The 18,008-nt window shown below is 45.6% G+C and overlaps 1 protein-coding gene across 1 annotated transcript in view; it reads right to left on the reverse strand.

The window, feature by feature from the left end:
• Positions 1 to 11,463, reverse strand: part of EGLN1 (egl-9 family hypoxia inducible factor 1) — a 34,189-nt gene extending 22,726 nt beyond the window's left edge. The window contains exon 1 of the mRNA XM_066546759.1: positions 10,373 to 11,463. Within this exon, the coding sequence (XP_066402856.1) occupies positions 10,373 to 11,287 (915 nt within the window). The 5' untranslated portion in view covers positions 11,288 to 11,463. The remainder of the gene's footprint in view (positions 1 to 10,372) is intronic.
• Between the last annotated feature and the right edge of the window lie 6,545 nt (positions 11,464 to 18,008).

Below are 18,008 nucleotides of genomic sequence, written 5' to 3' on the forward strand. Positions count from 1 at the left end.
AAGGTCACTTCAGATGAACACAACTCCATCTGGCTTCAATTTACCACTAGATAGGTGGTAGGGATGGCCAAGCTGACACTCCCGAGAGGCACATGGCTCTTATCTCTCTAACGCAGTCCTTGCGGAGGACAGGCCATTGACAGGGCGCCTGCAGCTGCTGTACCTGGCAGAGAGCAGCAACTGAGGCAAGCCTCGGCCTCTGCACCCTGCTGGGGCAGCCAGCCTCTCTCAGCACCTGCCCCTGCTCCCTCCCCTCTACCCCAACAGGACAGGAATGCACCACTGCACAACAAGGTCCCCAGGGAAGCACAAGCGGGATGGAAGCGGGCAGGAGCAGCAAGTTTGTGTGGGGAACACAGATGAAAGAAAATAACTAGAAAGTAGATGGAAGAGGTAAGGATCATTAACTTGAGAGCTGCAGGTTTTCTATTTATTCAACAGCCTGGCAAAATACATAAACCTGACTCTTACCAGTTTAAATGTTCCCTCCCCACACTTCTCTTTTTTAGTATGGAGTGGGTGGAATTTTTCATAAGTAAAATAAAACTGAAATGTACCAAAAATAATATTTGGCCAGATGTTTGTTATAAATAAAAAAAGTAAAAATATGTGAAATATTAAAAGTAAAAGCACTTTCTGGTAGTTTGTGGCTTTCAAACCGTATATTTCATTTTTCTGTCTGTCTTGCAAGAAAAGGATAACTATGCATGCTGCACTATGCTCTCTCAGTACAGAAGAGGATTCAAGATCATATATAACTTTAAAATAGTTTAGGAGAGAAAGTATGAATCCCCTACAGGTAATTGACTTTCATTTCTTAAACATTCGCTTAAATCAGTCTCGTGGAGTGTACACATGCTCTGTATTAGCAAGCTTTGCTAGGAAAGGACTGTGCTATGAGCAAGTGCACACATGAATGGAAAAACAGGCAACTTGGGAGAAAAGAGGAAAGAGGCAGCAGCACAGACTTAGTACAAGTGACCACCTGGATGACCAAAAGGGATCCAAGGCAGGAATATTTCAAACAGTTACATTACTGGCATATTTGACCACAATGATCCTTTAGGGAGCAAATGACACTAGTAGGAAGAGTGCTGGTAACTTCATTCAGAGATGCAATAAGCAGGACTTATACTGACAGTGCCATTGATGGAAAAAAATTTTAACAGATTGCAAAATTTGGCTTGTTTTGTATCTTTTCCATTTCAAACTGCAGTACTTTTTTTCATGGGAGTGCTGAGGTTGGCAATCACCTCTGGGGATCACATGGTCCAGCCCACTGCTGAGAGGTGGGTCACCCAGAGCAAGCTGGGTGACCAGTAATCAGCTTTTGAGTATCTCCAAGGATGAAGACTCCACAACCTCTGTAGCAACCTGCTTCTTGGTTCATCGCAATGGAAAAACCATTTATTTCATTTTAATGGAATTTCTTGCATCTCAGCATACCCACTGCCTTGCCACTGAGCACTGCTGCCAAGAGTCTGGCTCCCTCTCCTTCACTCCTCCTCTCAAGTATCTGTAAACACTGGTACGGTCCCCTCACACCTTCTCTGCCATATAAACAGCCCCAGCTCTCTCAGCATCTCCCTGTATGACCTGAAAGACCAAATCCACCACTATGAACAGTGCTACTGCCTGGCTGATGCGCTGTCATAGAGGGGCTAAAGCACACACAAATAAAGTTAAGCCAAACAGAGGTACAATTCAGCCAGCATCTATTTCACTGGGCATCATCCAGTGTGCCAGCTGAAAAGGAGTCAGTTTAAGATGCCCTTATCAACTGGCCACAGTCTCCTTTCTCACAGCAGTAAGGCTGCATGCCAGCTGCCTGAACAACAATGCAGCAACCACTGAAACTGGAAGGGCCCAATGCCTTCAGCAGAGAACAGACCACACACTGTTCAAATACAGCAGAAGCTGTTGAGGGATCTTGGCACCCATGGCAAGGTTTAGCTGCTTGAACAGATGCTTGAACAGGACAGAGAGCAGCAACAAGAGAGATATGTTATTAGCCAATGATAAACTACTTTGGAAACCTTACACATGTTGCATCCCAGGACTTTTTCACAGTATGGAGAACTTAGGAGGATTGCTGCCTCAAAGTTGGGACAAGTTTTTAATCTATAGCAATTTAAATTCCACATTATCACAACTGTCAGTTAAACTACTGTTGAAACACTTTTGTTTCATTTGACTAGCAATGTCAAGACTGTTATTAACTATATAACTGCAGCTGACTGACCTGCTCAAGCAGGAAGATAACAGACCCTGGCATACCAGAAGGGCAGCAAACCACAGCAAGACTATGCCCAGCAGAGAATCCTATAGCCTCTGCCAACTCACCAAGAATTTCAAGCTATCAACGGAACAAATTGATGTGAATTGATAATACAAGCTCTTCCTGGAAATGGATTTAAAATATCTTCATACAAAAAGACAAATCAAATAAAACAAACAAAACCCAGGAAAAATAAACCAAACCAAGCAAACACATATAAGGTCCTAATGTCTTCAGCATTTAGTACATTTTTTAACTTGACAGTCAATGCAACAATTCCTCTACCCTGCTAGGACCAAAAAAAAAAACCAAAACCCAACAACTCCCTCACTGCATTCATCTTTGTATCATTTTCAACATCATGTTTGTTTTTGCTGAAACAAAGCAAGGCAGTCTCAGGCTCCGCTCCTACTACAGCACATGGAGGTGACACAGCATCATCTCCTCAAAGGTGTGCATAATTTCTACAATGCAGAATGCCTTCATGATCAAACTATGTGCTCTGAGCTGGTCTGCGCCTATATTAATGCACAAAATTAATCCTTGGGTATTAAATAACCTTTTTCTTTAGGCCTCATTAGCTACCCTACAGGTATGGACTTCATCTCTTTATCAGAGCACTACACACACAAGATATCGATAACCACCCTACCTCCACACACTACTCTGCCCAGACGTGCAGGCACGCACATTTCTACCCCATTCCTATTTATAACATCATGTGCTAACAAAAATACTCTCAAGCAGTTTTAAGTGAAATACCAAAGAACAAGAAAGTCTTCAAGTGTAAGCAGCTGTTACGTGCATAAAAGCATTGCTCTATTTTTGACAGACACTGCCCTGGAACAGCGAGTGGATTTTGACCTGAAGCTTACAACTGCCACTTACCAGCTAATTCTGGCACAAGCCTGCACTGGAAATATGCCTGACCACCCATCTTAACCAACAACCTTCAGAACCTCAAAGGAGTTCACAAGGATTTCATCAGCACCAAATGACTTTCCCAAAAGGCCTCAAAGACTAGCATTAGTCCTCCTTCTGAAGAGTCTAAGTAAGTCACAAATGTAGAAGACAAAAAGGGTGTCATAAATAACGATTATTTCACTCAGTAATAACTGCAAAGTCAAATAACTCTACTGTTCTATTCACTAAAAATACTGCTTTCAAAATACTGCTGTCTTAGTGGAGTGTAAAAAACATGCCAATGAATAAAGAACTTGAATTGATATAATCTGAATGTGCTGATTTCCAAAAAACACTTGTACAGTCCTTGCATTGTCTGCAGTCACTCCCCCACTGCAAAGTAACAAAATACAGCTGCACAAGAGCCAGGGAACCCCACGAGTGTCCTACTGAAGAATTCACTAACCAACCCACTCACAACAGTCCCAAAATTAATTTTTGAACTGAAAAAAGCGTTGCCTTTGTACAAGAGCTCTCTAAGGAGCCTAAAGAGAAACGATTTAGTCTCCGGATAGGCAAGAAGAAATTTTTGCTTTATATAGAGTATCCGTTTCCCTTTTATAACAAGTTTCCTTTTTGCATCAGGAGAAAGCCTTCATTTAAATTCCAAGGACAGTATGTACATACCTAGAGGTACAAACATATGTGCTAGCACCCAGTACAGAACAACAGAGAAGCGACTAGAAAGAGAGCATCCCGCAAAAGTCCAATAGCATCCTAGCCTGTTCAAGCCAAGAACCATCAGATATTAATCAAGACAGGCTATCCAACTGAATTACAAATCTAATGAACATGGTAAATAGTATAGAAGAGAATAATATGCTGCCAATTTATTTTTTCAGGAAATAGCTAGCAGCCTATTCAGAAATTAAGCACCATTTAGAAAAAAGGAAAACATCTCTCAACCAACCAGTCAAGGTTACTGATACAACTAACCAAGAGATCTGAGAATTGCTGTTCAGACAGTCCTATGACTTGGCAGGGCATCACTTGCAAAGAATTTCAGTCCAAGAGGCCACAGGGAAGGGAAGACAGCTCTTCCTCTCGAGCTGTACAGCTATGATGAGAAGCATCCCACTTGATTCTTAGGCACTATTAAATGAGCCCATTCTGTGCAGAAGAGACAGCATAGAACATCAAAGTAGCAACATGGTCAAAAAGTCATTGATATCACTGACAGGAAAAAACTAATTATCCACAGGGTACCAAAATCACTGATGAGCACAAACTACAATGCCACAGGTTCCTCATCTCCAGAACAGTAACAAATAAAAACGTGAACTCTATTTACAGACAAAAATGGCTTGGAAAAGCAAGAAGAACAAGCACTGGAGCTGGCACAAGGGGATGGGGCTGAGCAGGAACCCTCCTTACCAGCAGCAAACAGAAGCAAGCTGCAGCACACTATTCATGGCAAATGACACCAATCCAGCTCTCTCTTGAAACAGAGGTCAAGAACATCTTTGATGCTAATAAAACTCTAGAATAAGGGATAGGAACAGCCAATAAAGCTTAAGAGCAGGTTGATTTTGAAGCTGGGAGCATGGGGGAAATCAGTTTTCATTTGGAGAAAATACATGTTTACACTGTACATGCTATACGGGATCACCTGGTGGGTAGACGAGCAAAGTTTCTGTATAAAATTGTTGTAAGAAAGATTCTTGGAGGAAGAAGTATGTGTTTCTGATGGCAAGAACCAAGTCTCACACTGAACACAGAAGAGCAAAAAGAGAAAAGTTAAGAAAAAAAATACATAGCTAGCAAAGATTTCTTAAACTATGTTTGAATTTTCAAGGGCAAATTTTGGGAGAATCAGACTCAAGTTCTAAACTAAGGCTGTAGTTTTGGCAAACACTTTAAATGGCATAAATTTGCATTGCTGCTGAAAGAAAGTCTCACCATCTGCCAGTCCTCTGTGCCAGCACAAACATCCGAACACTGAACCAGCAGCACTTCTTTTGCCAGTTTATTTTTCAGATGGATCAGTTCCCCAAACCAGTTCACAGGATGGCCATGTAAATACTTGTGCTGGCAAAGAAGAGTGACTACTCCAGCGCTGCCAGCCCAAAACGTTCATTGAACTACAGCCTAACACACAGGGGTGTGGAGAAGTCCTAGCAGTCATAGGTGGTGCTCCCCACCCTTGGACACACTATATTCATACCACACTTGGAAGCTGCAATCACCACATAGCTCCCCTCAGAAACCAGCCTATCTCTGTGATTTTCTCTAGTAGAAGAACTTGTCAGAATCTCAGCAATGCTAAAATTGGCTGTAAACAAGAGTATTTTCTGGATGTTGCTGAGCTTCTCCATCAAAAGATCATTTGCAGGAGAAACCCCAGTCACTCTTCTCACCACCTCCTTCACCAGGGACCCAAAAGGCTTGTACATAAGGAACAAAAATCGAAAACTATAGTCATCACATGTCAGGGCTCTACTCCAACAGGGATTCGAGTATCTCCAAGAACCATGTGTGGGCTGTTGTGTATCCATGGATCACCACACAATCCTTGCAGACAGCATAGTCATCCACAAGAAAACAACATCACCAACAGAAGTGCTGCTGTCAGGGAAACAACCAACAGATAAGGATGAGCATTGGTCATGTTCTGTATCAAGGTCAAGCAACACAAGTGAGTACTGGGAGACTGAGAGAGACCTATCCACACTTTCCCACAACTCAGTGGCAAATTCAAAGCCATACATGAGGTCATTCACTAGGAACCAATTAGATCGGTAAGCTTTCTACCAAGAAATACATTCAAGATGTGATAGTGAAACGATCTCCAGAATGACACAGGAGGATCAATGTAATCACACATGCCACAAGCAAATTGAAGGAAAGCCCCCCACTTTACAGACATTCCTAAGCCCAGATCTCCAGTCACAGCTCTTGGGTTCTTCAACCAGAGCAGGAATTACCTGATCTGCACACCTGCCCCTGTGATTGCTTTCCTTTCTTCTACCACAGTATTGGTATCATCATCACTTTCCAGTCCTGCTTGGTTGCTAAGTTCTTATTCCCTCTTATTTTTCATTTGTCTTCTTATTGCCACACATGCTTACAGTTATATTTTGTAGAATAAGATACAGTGGAAAGAACACCCATAAATCTTACTTTTCTTTGGTAACATTAATCCAACATGTTTGTAGAAAAGCTGCAACATAAATAAGTGGCAAGAGCAGAGAGCCTCTTCTGTCCAGTTTATAAAAAAGCTAACAGCAGGGTACAAGAAATCCACTCACTCTTGGAGAATTATTTTCTAAAGGAGCATTACGAACTTTGAAAGAATCTAATTTAATAGGGCACAGTCAGACAAGTCTGAATCCTAGGTCTTCAGAAACTCCAGAATCTCCAGAGTAAGAAATAAGCAATTGCCAGAAAAAGCAGAAAAGCAAGTTTACACAATATGTAACAAATAAAGCAATTTTTTAACCTACAAGTGGCTGAGAAGCAGTGGGTGTCACTAGCATACTAGTAGAGAGAGGAGAGCATTAAAATGTAGCAATTTGAACAGGATTGGTCTCCTGACAGGTTTCTGGAAGTAGGAATGAAGGAAAAACTAAAGGGATGCAAGAGGGCCTGTCAAACTGTCTATTTTAATGTCCTTCCTACAAAAGGCAGAGGGCAGGGTTCAGGAGATGGCTGACACTGGGTGTAATGGTGAGCAGAAAGAGGAACATCTGATGGATCAGATGTCTGGTTACATGGTGATTAATAGGAACCCAGTCCACAAAAATCACAGTATTACTCCAGGACCAGTAAATGATGTAAGCTTCAGATCACAGAGTCCACAATACAGGAAAGAGAAAGCTAGCAAAAAAATCATAAACCTGACATCACCCCTAACCCCTTCTTCATGCTCCATATGGGGAAGGAGGAAAAACCATCTCAGCTGGGTGAGATTCAGGACGATTTCTTTTCCTGATTTTGATAAGCACGCTTTTACCTCCACTAGTCATGTAAGAACAGGACAGGCAAGAAACAGAAATACATGCATGTACAAATGCAGCAACTGGTAAGACAAAGGAAAAAAAAAGAATGTATGAAAATATGAAAGAAGTAAAAACTAGAAAATAACAGGAAGTAGGAGAAAGACACTGGAGCTCAAATATGCACGTATGTGCCACTGTCTGCTAGAGAAAAGAAGGAAGCAGCGTCTGGAAAGAAAGAGAACAAAAGCAAGGAATGCAGTAAGTCAGGCCTTCCAAGATGAGTAAATAGCCACTCTCTTACACTTGCTGCTGTCTCCACACACCTCAAAAGTACTCGGCTAGTTTATAACTAGTGCTATATCTTTCAGGCTGGAGAGTAATTTGCTGACACTCAGGACTAGGTAGAACCACACCAGTTTAAGTAGATCAGTTCTAGGTGGCTCAGGTAACCTAAAGAAAACACATACCAGAGACTTCAAAATATAAAATCTTAGGTCACAATCAGCACTTTACCTTATTTCACGTTCTTTGCCTTAGTGGACTGGCCCTGGTGAACGTAAATGTTTGAATGAGATCCTATTAACACAACATAGCTTTTTCCCTGACAGGCAGGTTTACAAGCCAAGAGATTCAGGATATATATATATATATATATATATATACACACACCTCAGACCAATTTCTTCTTGCTTTTTCATACACTGCTTCTAGACAGTTGAAGTGCACTTCAACAGACACTTGCCACAGAAGAGATGGCAAGTTCAATGCCAACACCACCAATGGGTTACAAGTTATATGGTTACAATACAAGTTATTTGAAGTGATACTGTGGGTATCATCTGTTTCTGTTTATTCAACTCTGAGGTAAATCTTTGACAGTGAATGACAGTTTTCATTCTGCTTTTGCTGGCATTTTAGAGAACTGAGCTTTTCTGCACACTAAAAGCACTGACTTTTGCAGGGAAATAAACAAGGGAAAGTGAGAAGACAAAGTAATGCATTTCTGTGCCACCAAGGAGTGAAGTATTGTCCTCTTACTGATCTGATCCCTACGCCTGTTCTGATCCCCCAACAGAGGAATTTCAAAAACCAAGTAGGAACATAAAATACAATGGGATCCAGGAATTACAGGCGTGATTGAGGATTACAACTCCAAAAGCCTTGGCACCTATTCTTTACAGAAGCATACCACTGCAAAGAAAAACAGAAGCAGTATTCCCTTTTGCTGCATAAAACTGAAATCCAGCAAAACCACTGATAGTTTTAGAGTGTAAGTTTGAAGCCTTGAAGAGATTTAAGACTGCCTGAAAGATAAGTTGGCTTAGAAAAGTCCTGCAGGAATCTATGAGGACTCTACATCATGTTCCCATTGAAATGTTTTAGCACAGTACTGCTTCAACTGAAGAAATGCAAAGACAGCATTACAAAAAAAAAAAATAATTCCCACCCTCTTTTCTTTATCATGGGAGTTTCCCGTGCCCTGAACAAATCCAGGGCTGTTTTTTGCTGTCCAGTTTCTCCCTTCCTCCCTCCCTCCCGCAGCTTCCTACCAGCTGAGATTCTGCAGCTGCAGCAACAACAGTCCATCTGTGACAGTGCAACCACCTCGGCAGGATGACTCCTACCATTTCACTGGCTTCCTTATGCTTTAACAGAGGTAGCAAAGTCTGAAGGGGCTTCACCCTTCTTCTTTTTTTTTATTAAACTGGAAAGATACTGATGAATATTCATTACTAGTTCTCTACCAAGGGCATGAATTTTATTTAAAGGACTGGAAGGGAATCACAAATTAGGCTAATACAATAGGAGATTTTGACTCAGTTCTCTGGTCTCGAAATAGAGCTAAAGAGTAAGATTTTTGTGGAAAAGTGACTTAATGAGAGTAAAATAAAAACTCTGCCCAAAACCACCCTGCTCCATGGCTGTGATTCCGCTACCTGCCACAACACCTCACTGTAACTCATGGGTTTATTGTGCCACCGGGGCACTCACTGATGCGAGTCTCCTGACCACATTTTTAAGTCCTGCACCTGGCAGGCCACATCCTGAGCCAAGGTTTACCAAAACCCGGCACATTCATGCTAGCCTACAAATGCTGTGCACAAGTGGTTCCACCCTCTTCAGCCAGCGCCGCTGCCGGGACACCCCGCAGCCAGCCCCCTGCTTCCCACAGCTGGGCAGAGCTGTCTGACCAGCGTTTTTTGGGAGAACACGGAAGAACTCTCATTTCAATGCTCATCACCTAGTCAATAAGCTTCCAGGTCAAGGGGTTTTTAACAAAACGCAGGCATATAAACAAGATCACATTTTTCACCTGCAAACAAACCGTTTCGCACCTTCCCAGCAGAGGCCGATCTCCAGGCTGCCCGCGGGACAGCAACCCGCCCGTCCAGGCTGCGGCCCAGGCCCGCTGGGGCTGGGGGTCCCGCCACGGCCGGGCGTGGGTCACAGAATTGTGAGGGTTGGAAACGACCCCTGGAGATCATCCAGTCCCACCCTCCTGCCCAGGCAGGGTCACCTCGAGCAGGTGACACAGGAAAGTGTCCAGGTGGGTTTTGAATGCTTCCAGATGGAGACTCCACGATTTCCCTGGGCAGCCTGTTCAGTGCTCTGCCAACCTCAACGTAAAGAAGTTCTTCCTCTTGCTGAGGTGGAACTTCTCGTGCTTTACTTTATGGCGACTGCTACTTGTCCTGTCACTGGGCAACACTGAAAAGTCTAGCACCATCTTTTTAACATCAACCTGAGATATTTACATACATTAATGAGATTCTATCCTCTTTTCACTAGACTAAAAGAGCTCAGCTCCCGCAGTCTCTCTTCATGAGAGAGATGCTCCAAACCCCTAATCATCTTTGTGACCCTCTAGAGAAAGACAGGAGCTTCTTTCTCTTACTGAGGAGCCCAGAACTGGACGCGACTCGCAAGTATGAGTCGGCTCCGGGAAGCGGAGCGGCAGCGGGCGCACACGCACAGCACAGCCCCGCACAGACGGACAGACAGCCGGCCGGCCGGACGGACGTGCGCACACGCACGCAGCCCCGCAGACAGCCGCACACGTGCGCGCACACACGCCCGCACCGGGGAAGCCCCGGCTCTGCGGCCCCGCTCCCGCCCCTCCGCCACAACCCCCCCGGCAGCAGGAGCAGGGGGAGGCCGGGCACCGGGGGTCCCAGCTCCCTCCCTCACTCACTTTCGTCCTGCCGTTGATTTTGTAGTTGCCCAGCTTTCCATTACAGTGTCGGATGAGATCGTCCATGCTGTTCATGAGGAGCCGAATGGTCTGGCAGCCCGGCTCCTTGCCCTCCACCCAGGTGATCTTGTCGCCGCGAATGTCCTTAGAGGAGTCGCTCTTCTGGCTGACGAGCTGCCCGTCGGTGAAGCGGCCGGTGTGGTGGAGGGCCCGCACCTCCTCGGCCACCAGCCCGCCCAGCTCCTTGCCGAGGAAGTCGTCCACCACGCAGATGCCGTGCTTGTTCATGCAGGGCACGATGTACTCCAACGCCAGCCGCTGCGGCACCAGCGACTTGGTCTGCCCATTGGGGCGCAGCGCGGCCGCACCGGGTCCCGCCTGCACGCCGCCCGGGTACAGGTTCGACTTGTCCCGGTACAGCAGCACTGCCTCCCCGGAGGGCGACGGGGACTGGGCTGCAGCCGATGCCTCCGCCTCACCGCCGGCAGCTGCACCGGCGGCGACGACATGATTGTTGGTCAGCGGGGCGGCCTCGGCGGGGGCCTCCGGGGACGGCGGCGCTGCGCCCTTCCCGACCCCCGCCCGGCTGCCGCTGCCCGCCGCAGCCCCGCCGTGGGCGCGGGGCGGCGGGGGGTGCCCGCTGTGGGGCTCGGTAGCGCCCCCTGCCGCTCCAGCCGCCGCAGCGCCACCGCCGCCACGGCAGATCAGCTTGTGCTTCTTCCAGTCCTGGCGCTGGTGCTCCTTGCTGCAGTAGAAGGAGCTGCGGCAGCGCCCGCACCGCAGCAGGTTCTCCATCTTCCCGCACAGCTCGCAGTACTGCCGGTCCCGCTCGCTGCTGCTGTTGCTGCTGCTGCTGCCGCCGCCGCTCTCGCCCTGGCCGCCCTGACCGGCGCCTCCGCCGCTGTCATTCGCCATGGCGCTGGTGGTGCCGCCGCAGCCCCGCTCCGCCGGGTCGTGTTATGTAAGGAGGCGGGCGGGAGCGGCGCTAACGCGGGCCCCCGCCCGGCCGCGCGGGGAGAGAGCGCTTACTGCATCATGGCCGCCCGGCTCCGGCTCCGCCGCGGCCCCCGCCGCCCTCTGCCTCCGCCGGCCCGCGGCCTCCTCCGGCGCGCGGGGGCCCGCGCCGCCCTCCCTGCGCCGCTCTCCCTGCGCCGCTAACGTTGCTTAGCGCCGCCTCATCGCCGCCCCACCGGCGGCGGAACGGCCGAGGGGGAGCGGAGCGGCGCGGTGCGGGGCTGCCTTCCGCTCCCCGCCAGCCTCTCTGCCCGGTGCAGCACGGGCCGGCGCGGCCGCCGCCTCTACCCACCGCGCCTCCGCCGCTCTGCTGAGGCGCGGAGGAGGAGGCGCCACTCCAGAGGCCCGCTGTGCACGTACGCCACTTCCAGCCCGCCAGCGCCGCCGGCGCGTCAGGCGGGCGTGGCCGGGCGGGCGGGGCCGGCTCGGAGCCGGCCGCGTCCTCCGCGCCGCTGCGTGAGGGGCTCGGCGGTGCCGCTCCAGTCGTGGGCGCACGGACGGGCCGCGGGCCGGACCGGGGCGGCCGCAGTGATCTCGTGGGGATGGCGCCCTTCTCCCGCTATGACGAGTGCGGCCTTCCCGGCAGAGACAGTGGGAAAATTGCTGGGGATGTCACTGGTCTGTGCTGCCGGCGCCGCCCCGTCGTCGCTGGGCAGGTCGCTAGTCTGAGGGTGCCCGTGACCCCGGTAGCGAGCTGCCCGCTGCCCCCGTGGGGTGTGGGCCTGCCGCAGGTGAGGCGGGGGCTCCGGGAGCGGCGGGTGACGTGGAAGCTGGGCACTGTGGCTTGGATGACAGGCAGGGTGGCGGCGGCGGCACCTGGCTGCAGTGGAGAGCCAGGTTTTGTCACTCCCGTAGGCCCCAAAATACTCCCGCTGGATAGCTGGTAGAGCGGGAGAGACATGTGCTGTCTCCTTCATAAATAACATGTGGCTTGTGTCCCGCCTAAGGGAGTGGTAGTGAAGGCTGGAACTAGGCTGATTAACAAATGAAAAAGCAAAAAGCAGGAAGAAGGAGCCAGTTGATGTAGCTGACAAAACAAGGCGAGCCCAGGAGTTGGGGCCTGTGCTGTGATGAACGTGGCAAAGTCCCTGACAGGCAAAAGGAAGCTCGTTTGGCAGAGCAGTGCTGGTAGAGGGACAAAGGTCTCGGCTCAGTCACGTCCTTTGCCAAAAGCCACATGGGCATCTGGACTCCTCTGAGGTGATGTTTAAGCTTCCACTGATCCAATTAACCACGCTGTGCTTGCTTGTGGTATAGTTTAGGAAAGTGGAGTTTCCAGCACTACAGCCCAACACGGTGGCTGGTGCTTCAGAGCCGTGTGGTGAGGCAGAGCAATTATTCCTCCTGGGCTGGATCTTCTCCCGTCCATCTTCTCAGAGAACCATTTGGTGAACAGACAGCAAATAGCTGCTTTGTGGGCTGGGCTGGTGAGACACGATGCATGCCATTGGTCTGCAGTGCCTGTAAGTTAAGCAAATGCATTCTAAAGCCCAAGAAGTGTAAAATACATGACCCAATATATAGATCTTGAGGTAGAAAGGTGAAATGAACCCAGAGGCTGCCACAAGACTACACGACATTGGATAAGTGATTTGTTCTCTGCCACTGTAGAAGAGGAATACTAATGCTTTTGCTTCTCACAGGCTTTTGTGAGGTGTAACACTGCAATATACTTGTATTATAGTGACATGACTTTATGTATGCAATTAATAAAAAATTGTTTTGTTCTTATCTCTCCTATAGAACTGGATTTAGGATTGATTGGCATAGTAATAGGAGTTCAAGAAATGTTAGGCACTGAATGTACTATGTGAAGAATGCAGGAGAAACAAAGTGTACCAAGGCTACAATTGCCTTGTGGTACATACATGAAAAATGAGAAGGAAAACCAGGGTGAATTATTAGAAAGGCAAAAGGAGTACTGAGAGGACAAGGTCATGAAAGCCCAATGGATAAAATTTCAAGGTGAATATGACTAGTGAGCTCCAAGGAAGAATTAAAAACAACAGCAACCACCAAAGGAAAAACAAGGTGGCAAATGAACTGGAAAAGATAGAAACTAAAACCAAAGTTCCAGATTAGTAATTTATTTGTGGTAAGGGCAGAAGGAAGTGGACTAAAACCAAGTTTTAAATCCAGTACATGAAGTGGACAGATTTTTATATATGTGTAATGAGAGTTTTTCCTTCAACTATAGGTGTATGAGGTATGTCAGAAATACTAGGTTTAGGCATTCCTCTAGCATGCCTTAAGAAGAGATTAATTCAGCTGATTTCCTTGGACTTGTAGCGTTGTTAAACTGGGCTAAATGAGAGGAGAGTCAAGGCTGTTATTTTCAAAAACTTGAGAAATGCAAACAATGGTATTCTGCCAGATAGAAACTCAAGAGTTAAAGATCTTTTGCATTTGTTGTGTACTCCTTCAGCAAACACAATGGAGATGAAAGTCACAGACTTGAAACTCAATCATCCAACCATGAAAAACTAGGAAAAAGACCAAGGCACACATATGGTGCCTGGCTAAAATCTAATGATAGTTATTCATTTACAGGCTAATTTGGCTTCAAAAGTCTTCTGTTCTTTCCCTCTCTTTTCCACATGTCTTTTGGGATATAATTAAAGGTCTTAGTTTTCACATTTGCTAATATGCTAAGCTACTTGTTAATATGCTAATATGCTAAGCTACTACAGGTTGTCTTGACATCATACTGTTTCACAGCATGGTTAACAGAAATACCAACTTCAACAAAATCCATCTTTGGGTGTATGAAGCATTTGCCTTATTATTGCAGCACTACACCAGTGACACAAAACTTAATGTAAAACTGTAAAACAAGTGACAAAGCTGTGTTGAGGAGCAGTGGTGGTAAAGAAACTCAGGAGGACAATGAGTATTTATATTACAATAGTGTTTGCAACATGCTAGAAATGTTTTCCAAGCATAGAAGACTCTATTCATTGCCAAAGAACTTGTGCCTTAAAAGACAGTGTAAGGACAAAGCACAACAAAAAGCAACATATGGTATACTAAGTAAAATGATCCATATGATGGTTGCCAGAACAGGAGGAAAGGACTTCCTCTTTTTTTTTTTTTCAGCTGGTTGGTCTTCACTTGGCCCCTAAAGTGGCCTTTCTAAGATAGCTAATTTCTTGTCTGTGTCAGTGAATGTTGGAAAAAAGCTTTACTGGTAACTAGGTAACAATGAGACGTACTGCTTTGCAGAGAATGCAATGAAAAGTCTTTAAAATTAAATACCAGTCATGATGAGGATGTTATGGGATAAACTTAGTGCAAGGTCATAGTTTTTTATCACCACTTAGATATGGATCTGATATGTTTATTAGAAAGGGAAAAAAAGGTTTGGTCAATGAATAACTTTTCTTTTTTTATTAAGTAGTAATAATAGCTGCATTTATACCGTGCTTTAGATAGCTTGTGTACTGCAGCACTGAGATTATATAAACGACCAAAACAGAATCTTTGAAGCCCAGGGAGAAGGGGAATACAGAGTTACAAGATTATATAAGGTTACAAAGTCAGTTCAGAAATAAAGTTTAAATGAGAAGTAATCTCATGCTGAGATAGTTTCACTGTGAATGGGAAAAAAGTGCTTGGACTCCAGGCTGAGCTTTTCATTGCTGCCAGAAGGCCTCTTGGAAACTGCATGTGCTCCTGAGGTGGGTGGTAGCATCAGGCATCAGCGAGACAGATGCATGTCCACAACAGCATCATAATTAAAAGTCAGAACTTGGGGGCTTGTAGCATTTGCTCTCCTCCACCCAGACCACTCCACCACGTTCTTCACCCTGACTGCTGCTATTCCACTTAAACCATTATTCACTGGTCTCAACATGCCATTTTTCAAGCTTGCTTTTCATACTAGCAAGTGAACTGTAACAGGTTTGCAGATTTTCCAAATTAAAGGAGAGAACTGTTTGTCTGAGTTGGATTCTCTGTTAAGCTCACTTCCTTTCTAATCAGGACAAAGTGTACAGAGTACATCCACAAGGCTATGCAAGTGCTCCTTTGTTGAACGCACCCTCTTTTCCTGAGGTACTCAAAGGGTTAGCATGGTTTATTCATCTCCCAGATACCTCCCCTGGCCCCTGTTTCTGGAAAGCAAGGAAAGGGTCACCCAGTAGATGTGATCTGCAAGGTGTGGGATTATTGCCTGGCAGGACTGGTGCCAGCCATTACAGAGAAGCACATGACCAAACACAGGCTCCCCTCAAGTCGCTTGGGCAGCATAACTAAAGGGGTCTCAGAACTTTTCAGATCCAGGCTTTGATATGCCAGGAACTTGGTGTTTTCCACAGTATGAAGTGGCATAGGGCCCTTGGGACAACAGAGAATTTGGCTTAGAGCTCTGAAAATAATCTTGCAGCACCCTGTACCATCTTTCATTCTGCTTAGTGCTTGTTGATGCCATTGTAGAGTTTCTCTAAAAGCTTTTGCTGAAATTAAAGTCATAGAATAAGTTGTTTATCACTGAATATCATAATGGTCTAATGTTTAAAAGAAAAAACCTGTCATTGTAATCTGAGTTTATAAGTGTTGAACTAAATCATAAGGAGTATTCTCAATTACTTTATGTAAACTTGTGTTTAGTACTGTCTTTAATATTATGAGATTCCTCCAGGCTGTTTAACTAAAATTGGTTTTGCTGTCCCTGAATCTGTCTGAAATTATATGCAGTTTCATATCTGGGAATATAGCCTATTTCTATTACACCAAAATGTGGTTAGGGTTGATCCAGAGAGATTTATGCATATTAAAATTTTTGTCTAGTGTAATAATTTTATTAATGTTTAAGAAAAATTAATTATGCTAGTGAAATACAAAACAATGTGGTTTTTTTTTCTTTTTAGCTGAAAATTCTGGTTGTAGATGTCTGTATCTGTAAAGCTATGGAAATGCAGCATAGCTTAGAAAATCCTCAAGACCAACTCATTCCAGTTTTGTCCTCATTTTAAACTTTGTACCATGGAAAGTTCAAAAGCTTTTTTTCACATTGTTTAAGAGATTTCTCTAGAGGGAGTATTTCTGGCTCTGGTTAGAAAAGAACTCCCTGTCTTGCTAAAGATTGGCAATTATGTACATTTTTGGCCTCTAACTTAAGCAAGCCAGCAGGCCCTCAGGGTGCTTAAAGTCCAGTTATGAACAGAAAATTACTTTTAAAGAACACTCTCTAAACCCATTTGAAATTCACTCACTGATAAAGTAATAAGCAGTTTTGGGGGCAAAAAAAGAGAGAGATTCCTGTTTTATCTGTATGTAGGTCAAATGTATCTGAACTGCTCCAGAATTTTTTCTTGATTTTTCTGCAGAGAAGTCTTCCAGAGTGAGAACAGAGGACTCCAACATAAAGAAAGCCCAGTGCTTCATAGCAGCACAATCACAAAAAGACCTGTTCATTCTGCATCTGATATGTGCTTCCTGCCTCTCTGTCATCATGATTCAGCATGGTGACATGCTGAAAGATCATTAAGGTGGAAACAATGCCGAGCAGTGTTAGGATGATGTGACCTGCCACGATTATTTTGTGTGTACCTGATTTATTGCACATCATATTTTCTCTTTCCTTGTCTTTCGGCTGCCAGGCACGTAGTTCATACTTCTGCCAGTGCCTGGTCTTGTACTTGGAGAAGAGAACAGGGATGCCCTGGGGTGTAGGCAAGGACAGTTTGCCCTTGGTACCTTGGTTTGGGAAGCTTGAGAATACCTCAGTTCATGCCTTGCAATATGTCATGCTATTTAATGATTTACAAAGTCTCCACCTTTTTAATTTATTTTTCTGATTACCTATGAACAGTTACCCAGAGCTCAAGAGAGGAACTCAAGAAGTGTTCCTAAAAACTGAAGACAAATTTGTTAAAAACCTGGACATTTTATCTTTGGGTGAAGATACAGTTTCTTTTCCCTGTCTCCAGATGACTAGCATAATTTCTGAAACCCCTAAGTTCTTTTTCTTATAGAGGCAGTTGTGCAAGTAGGGGAGATTCCAAAAAAATGGTGATCTTAAAATATCTGCTGCTATGAAAGGAGAGACCTGTCTCAGTAATTTAAGAGAGGAAGGAAAAGATAATAGTGACTGAGGTTTTGAGCTGGTAAGACTGACTAGGTGGTATTCCTCAATAACACTTAGTGGTTTGATTTTTGTTCTTTCTTTTTTTTTTGACGAGGCAGTTCCTTGAGAAGAATGGGGACAGGCTTCATTTTGTTTGTTTTTTGAGTGAACAATGGTGTCCTCCCTCTTTTCTTGAACAATGGGGATACAATATTATAGCTCAGGTTTTGTTAAAACTGTCAAAGTAGCACATCTGTCCCAAAGAGCTCACCTTTGCCAGGGCTGGCTACAGATGCACACAGACAAAAGCACTGTGAGCCTGAGCCCCAAAGAGCCACTGCAATCCAGGTGGCTCAGTACTGTGTTTTCTGTCACTAGCCATTCTTCCTTCTGCCAGGACAGCGCCTGTGTTCCCACACCCCCCTCTGATGCATAACTCGATCCAGTGTCCTGTTGGTCTTCTGCCATTGCACCCTTCAGTGTCTATCCCATCCCGAGGGCTTTGTGATGTCTGTTTTTGCAAAGACACAGTGCCCTTACTCTATGCCTCTGTTT

The sequence above is a fragment of the Molothrus aeneus genome, chromosome 3 (assembly GCF_037042795.1).
Source record: "Molothrus aeneus isolate 106 chromosome 3, BPBGC_Maene_1.0, whole genome shotgun sequence".
NCBI classification, from domain to species: Eukaryota; Metazoa; Chordata; class Aves; order Passeriformes; family Icteridae; genus Molothrus; species Molothrus aeneus.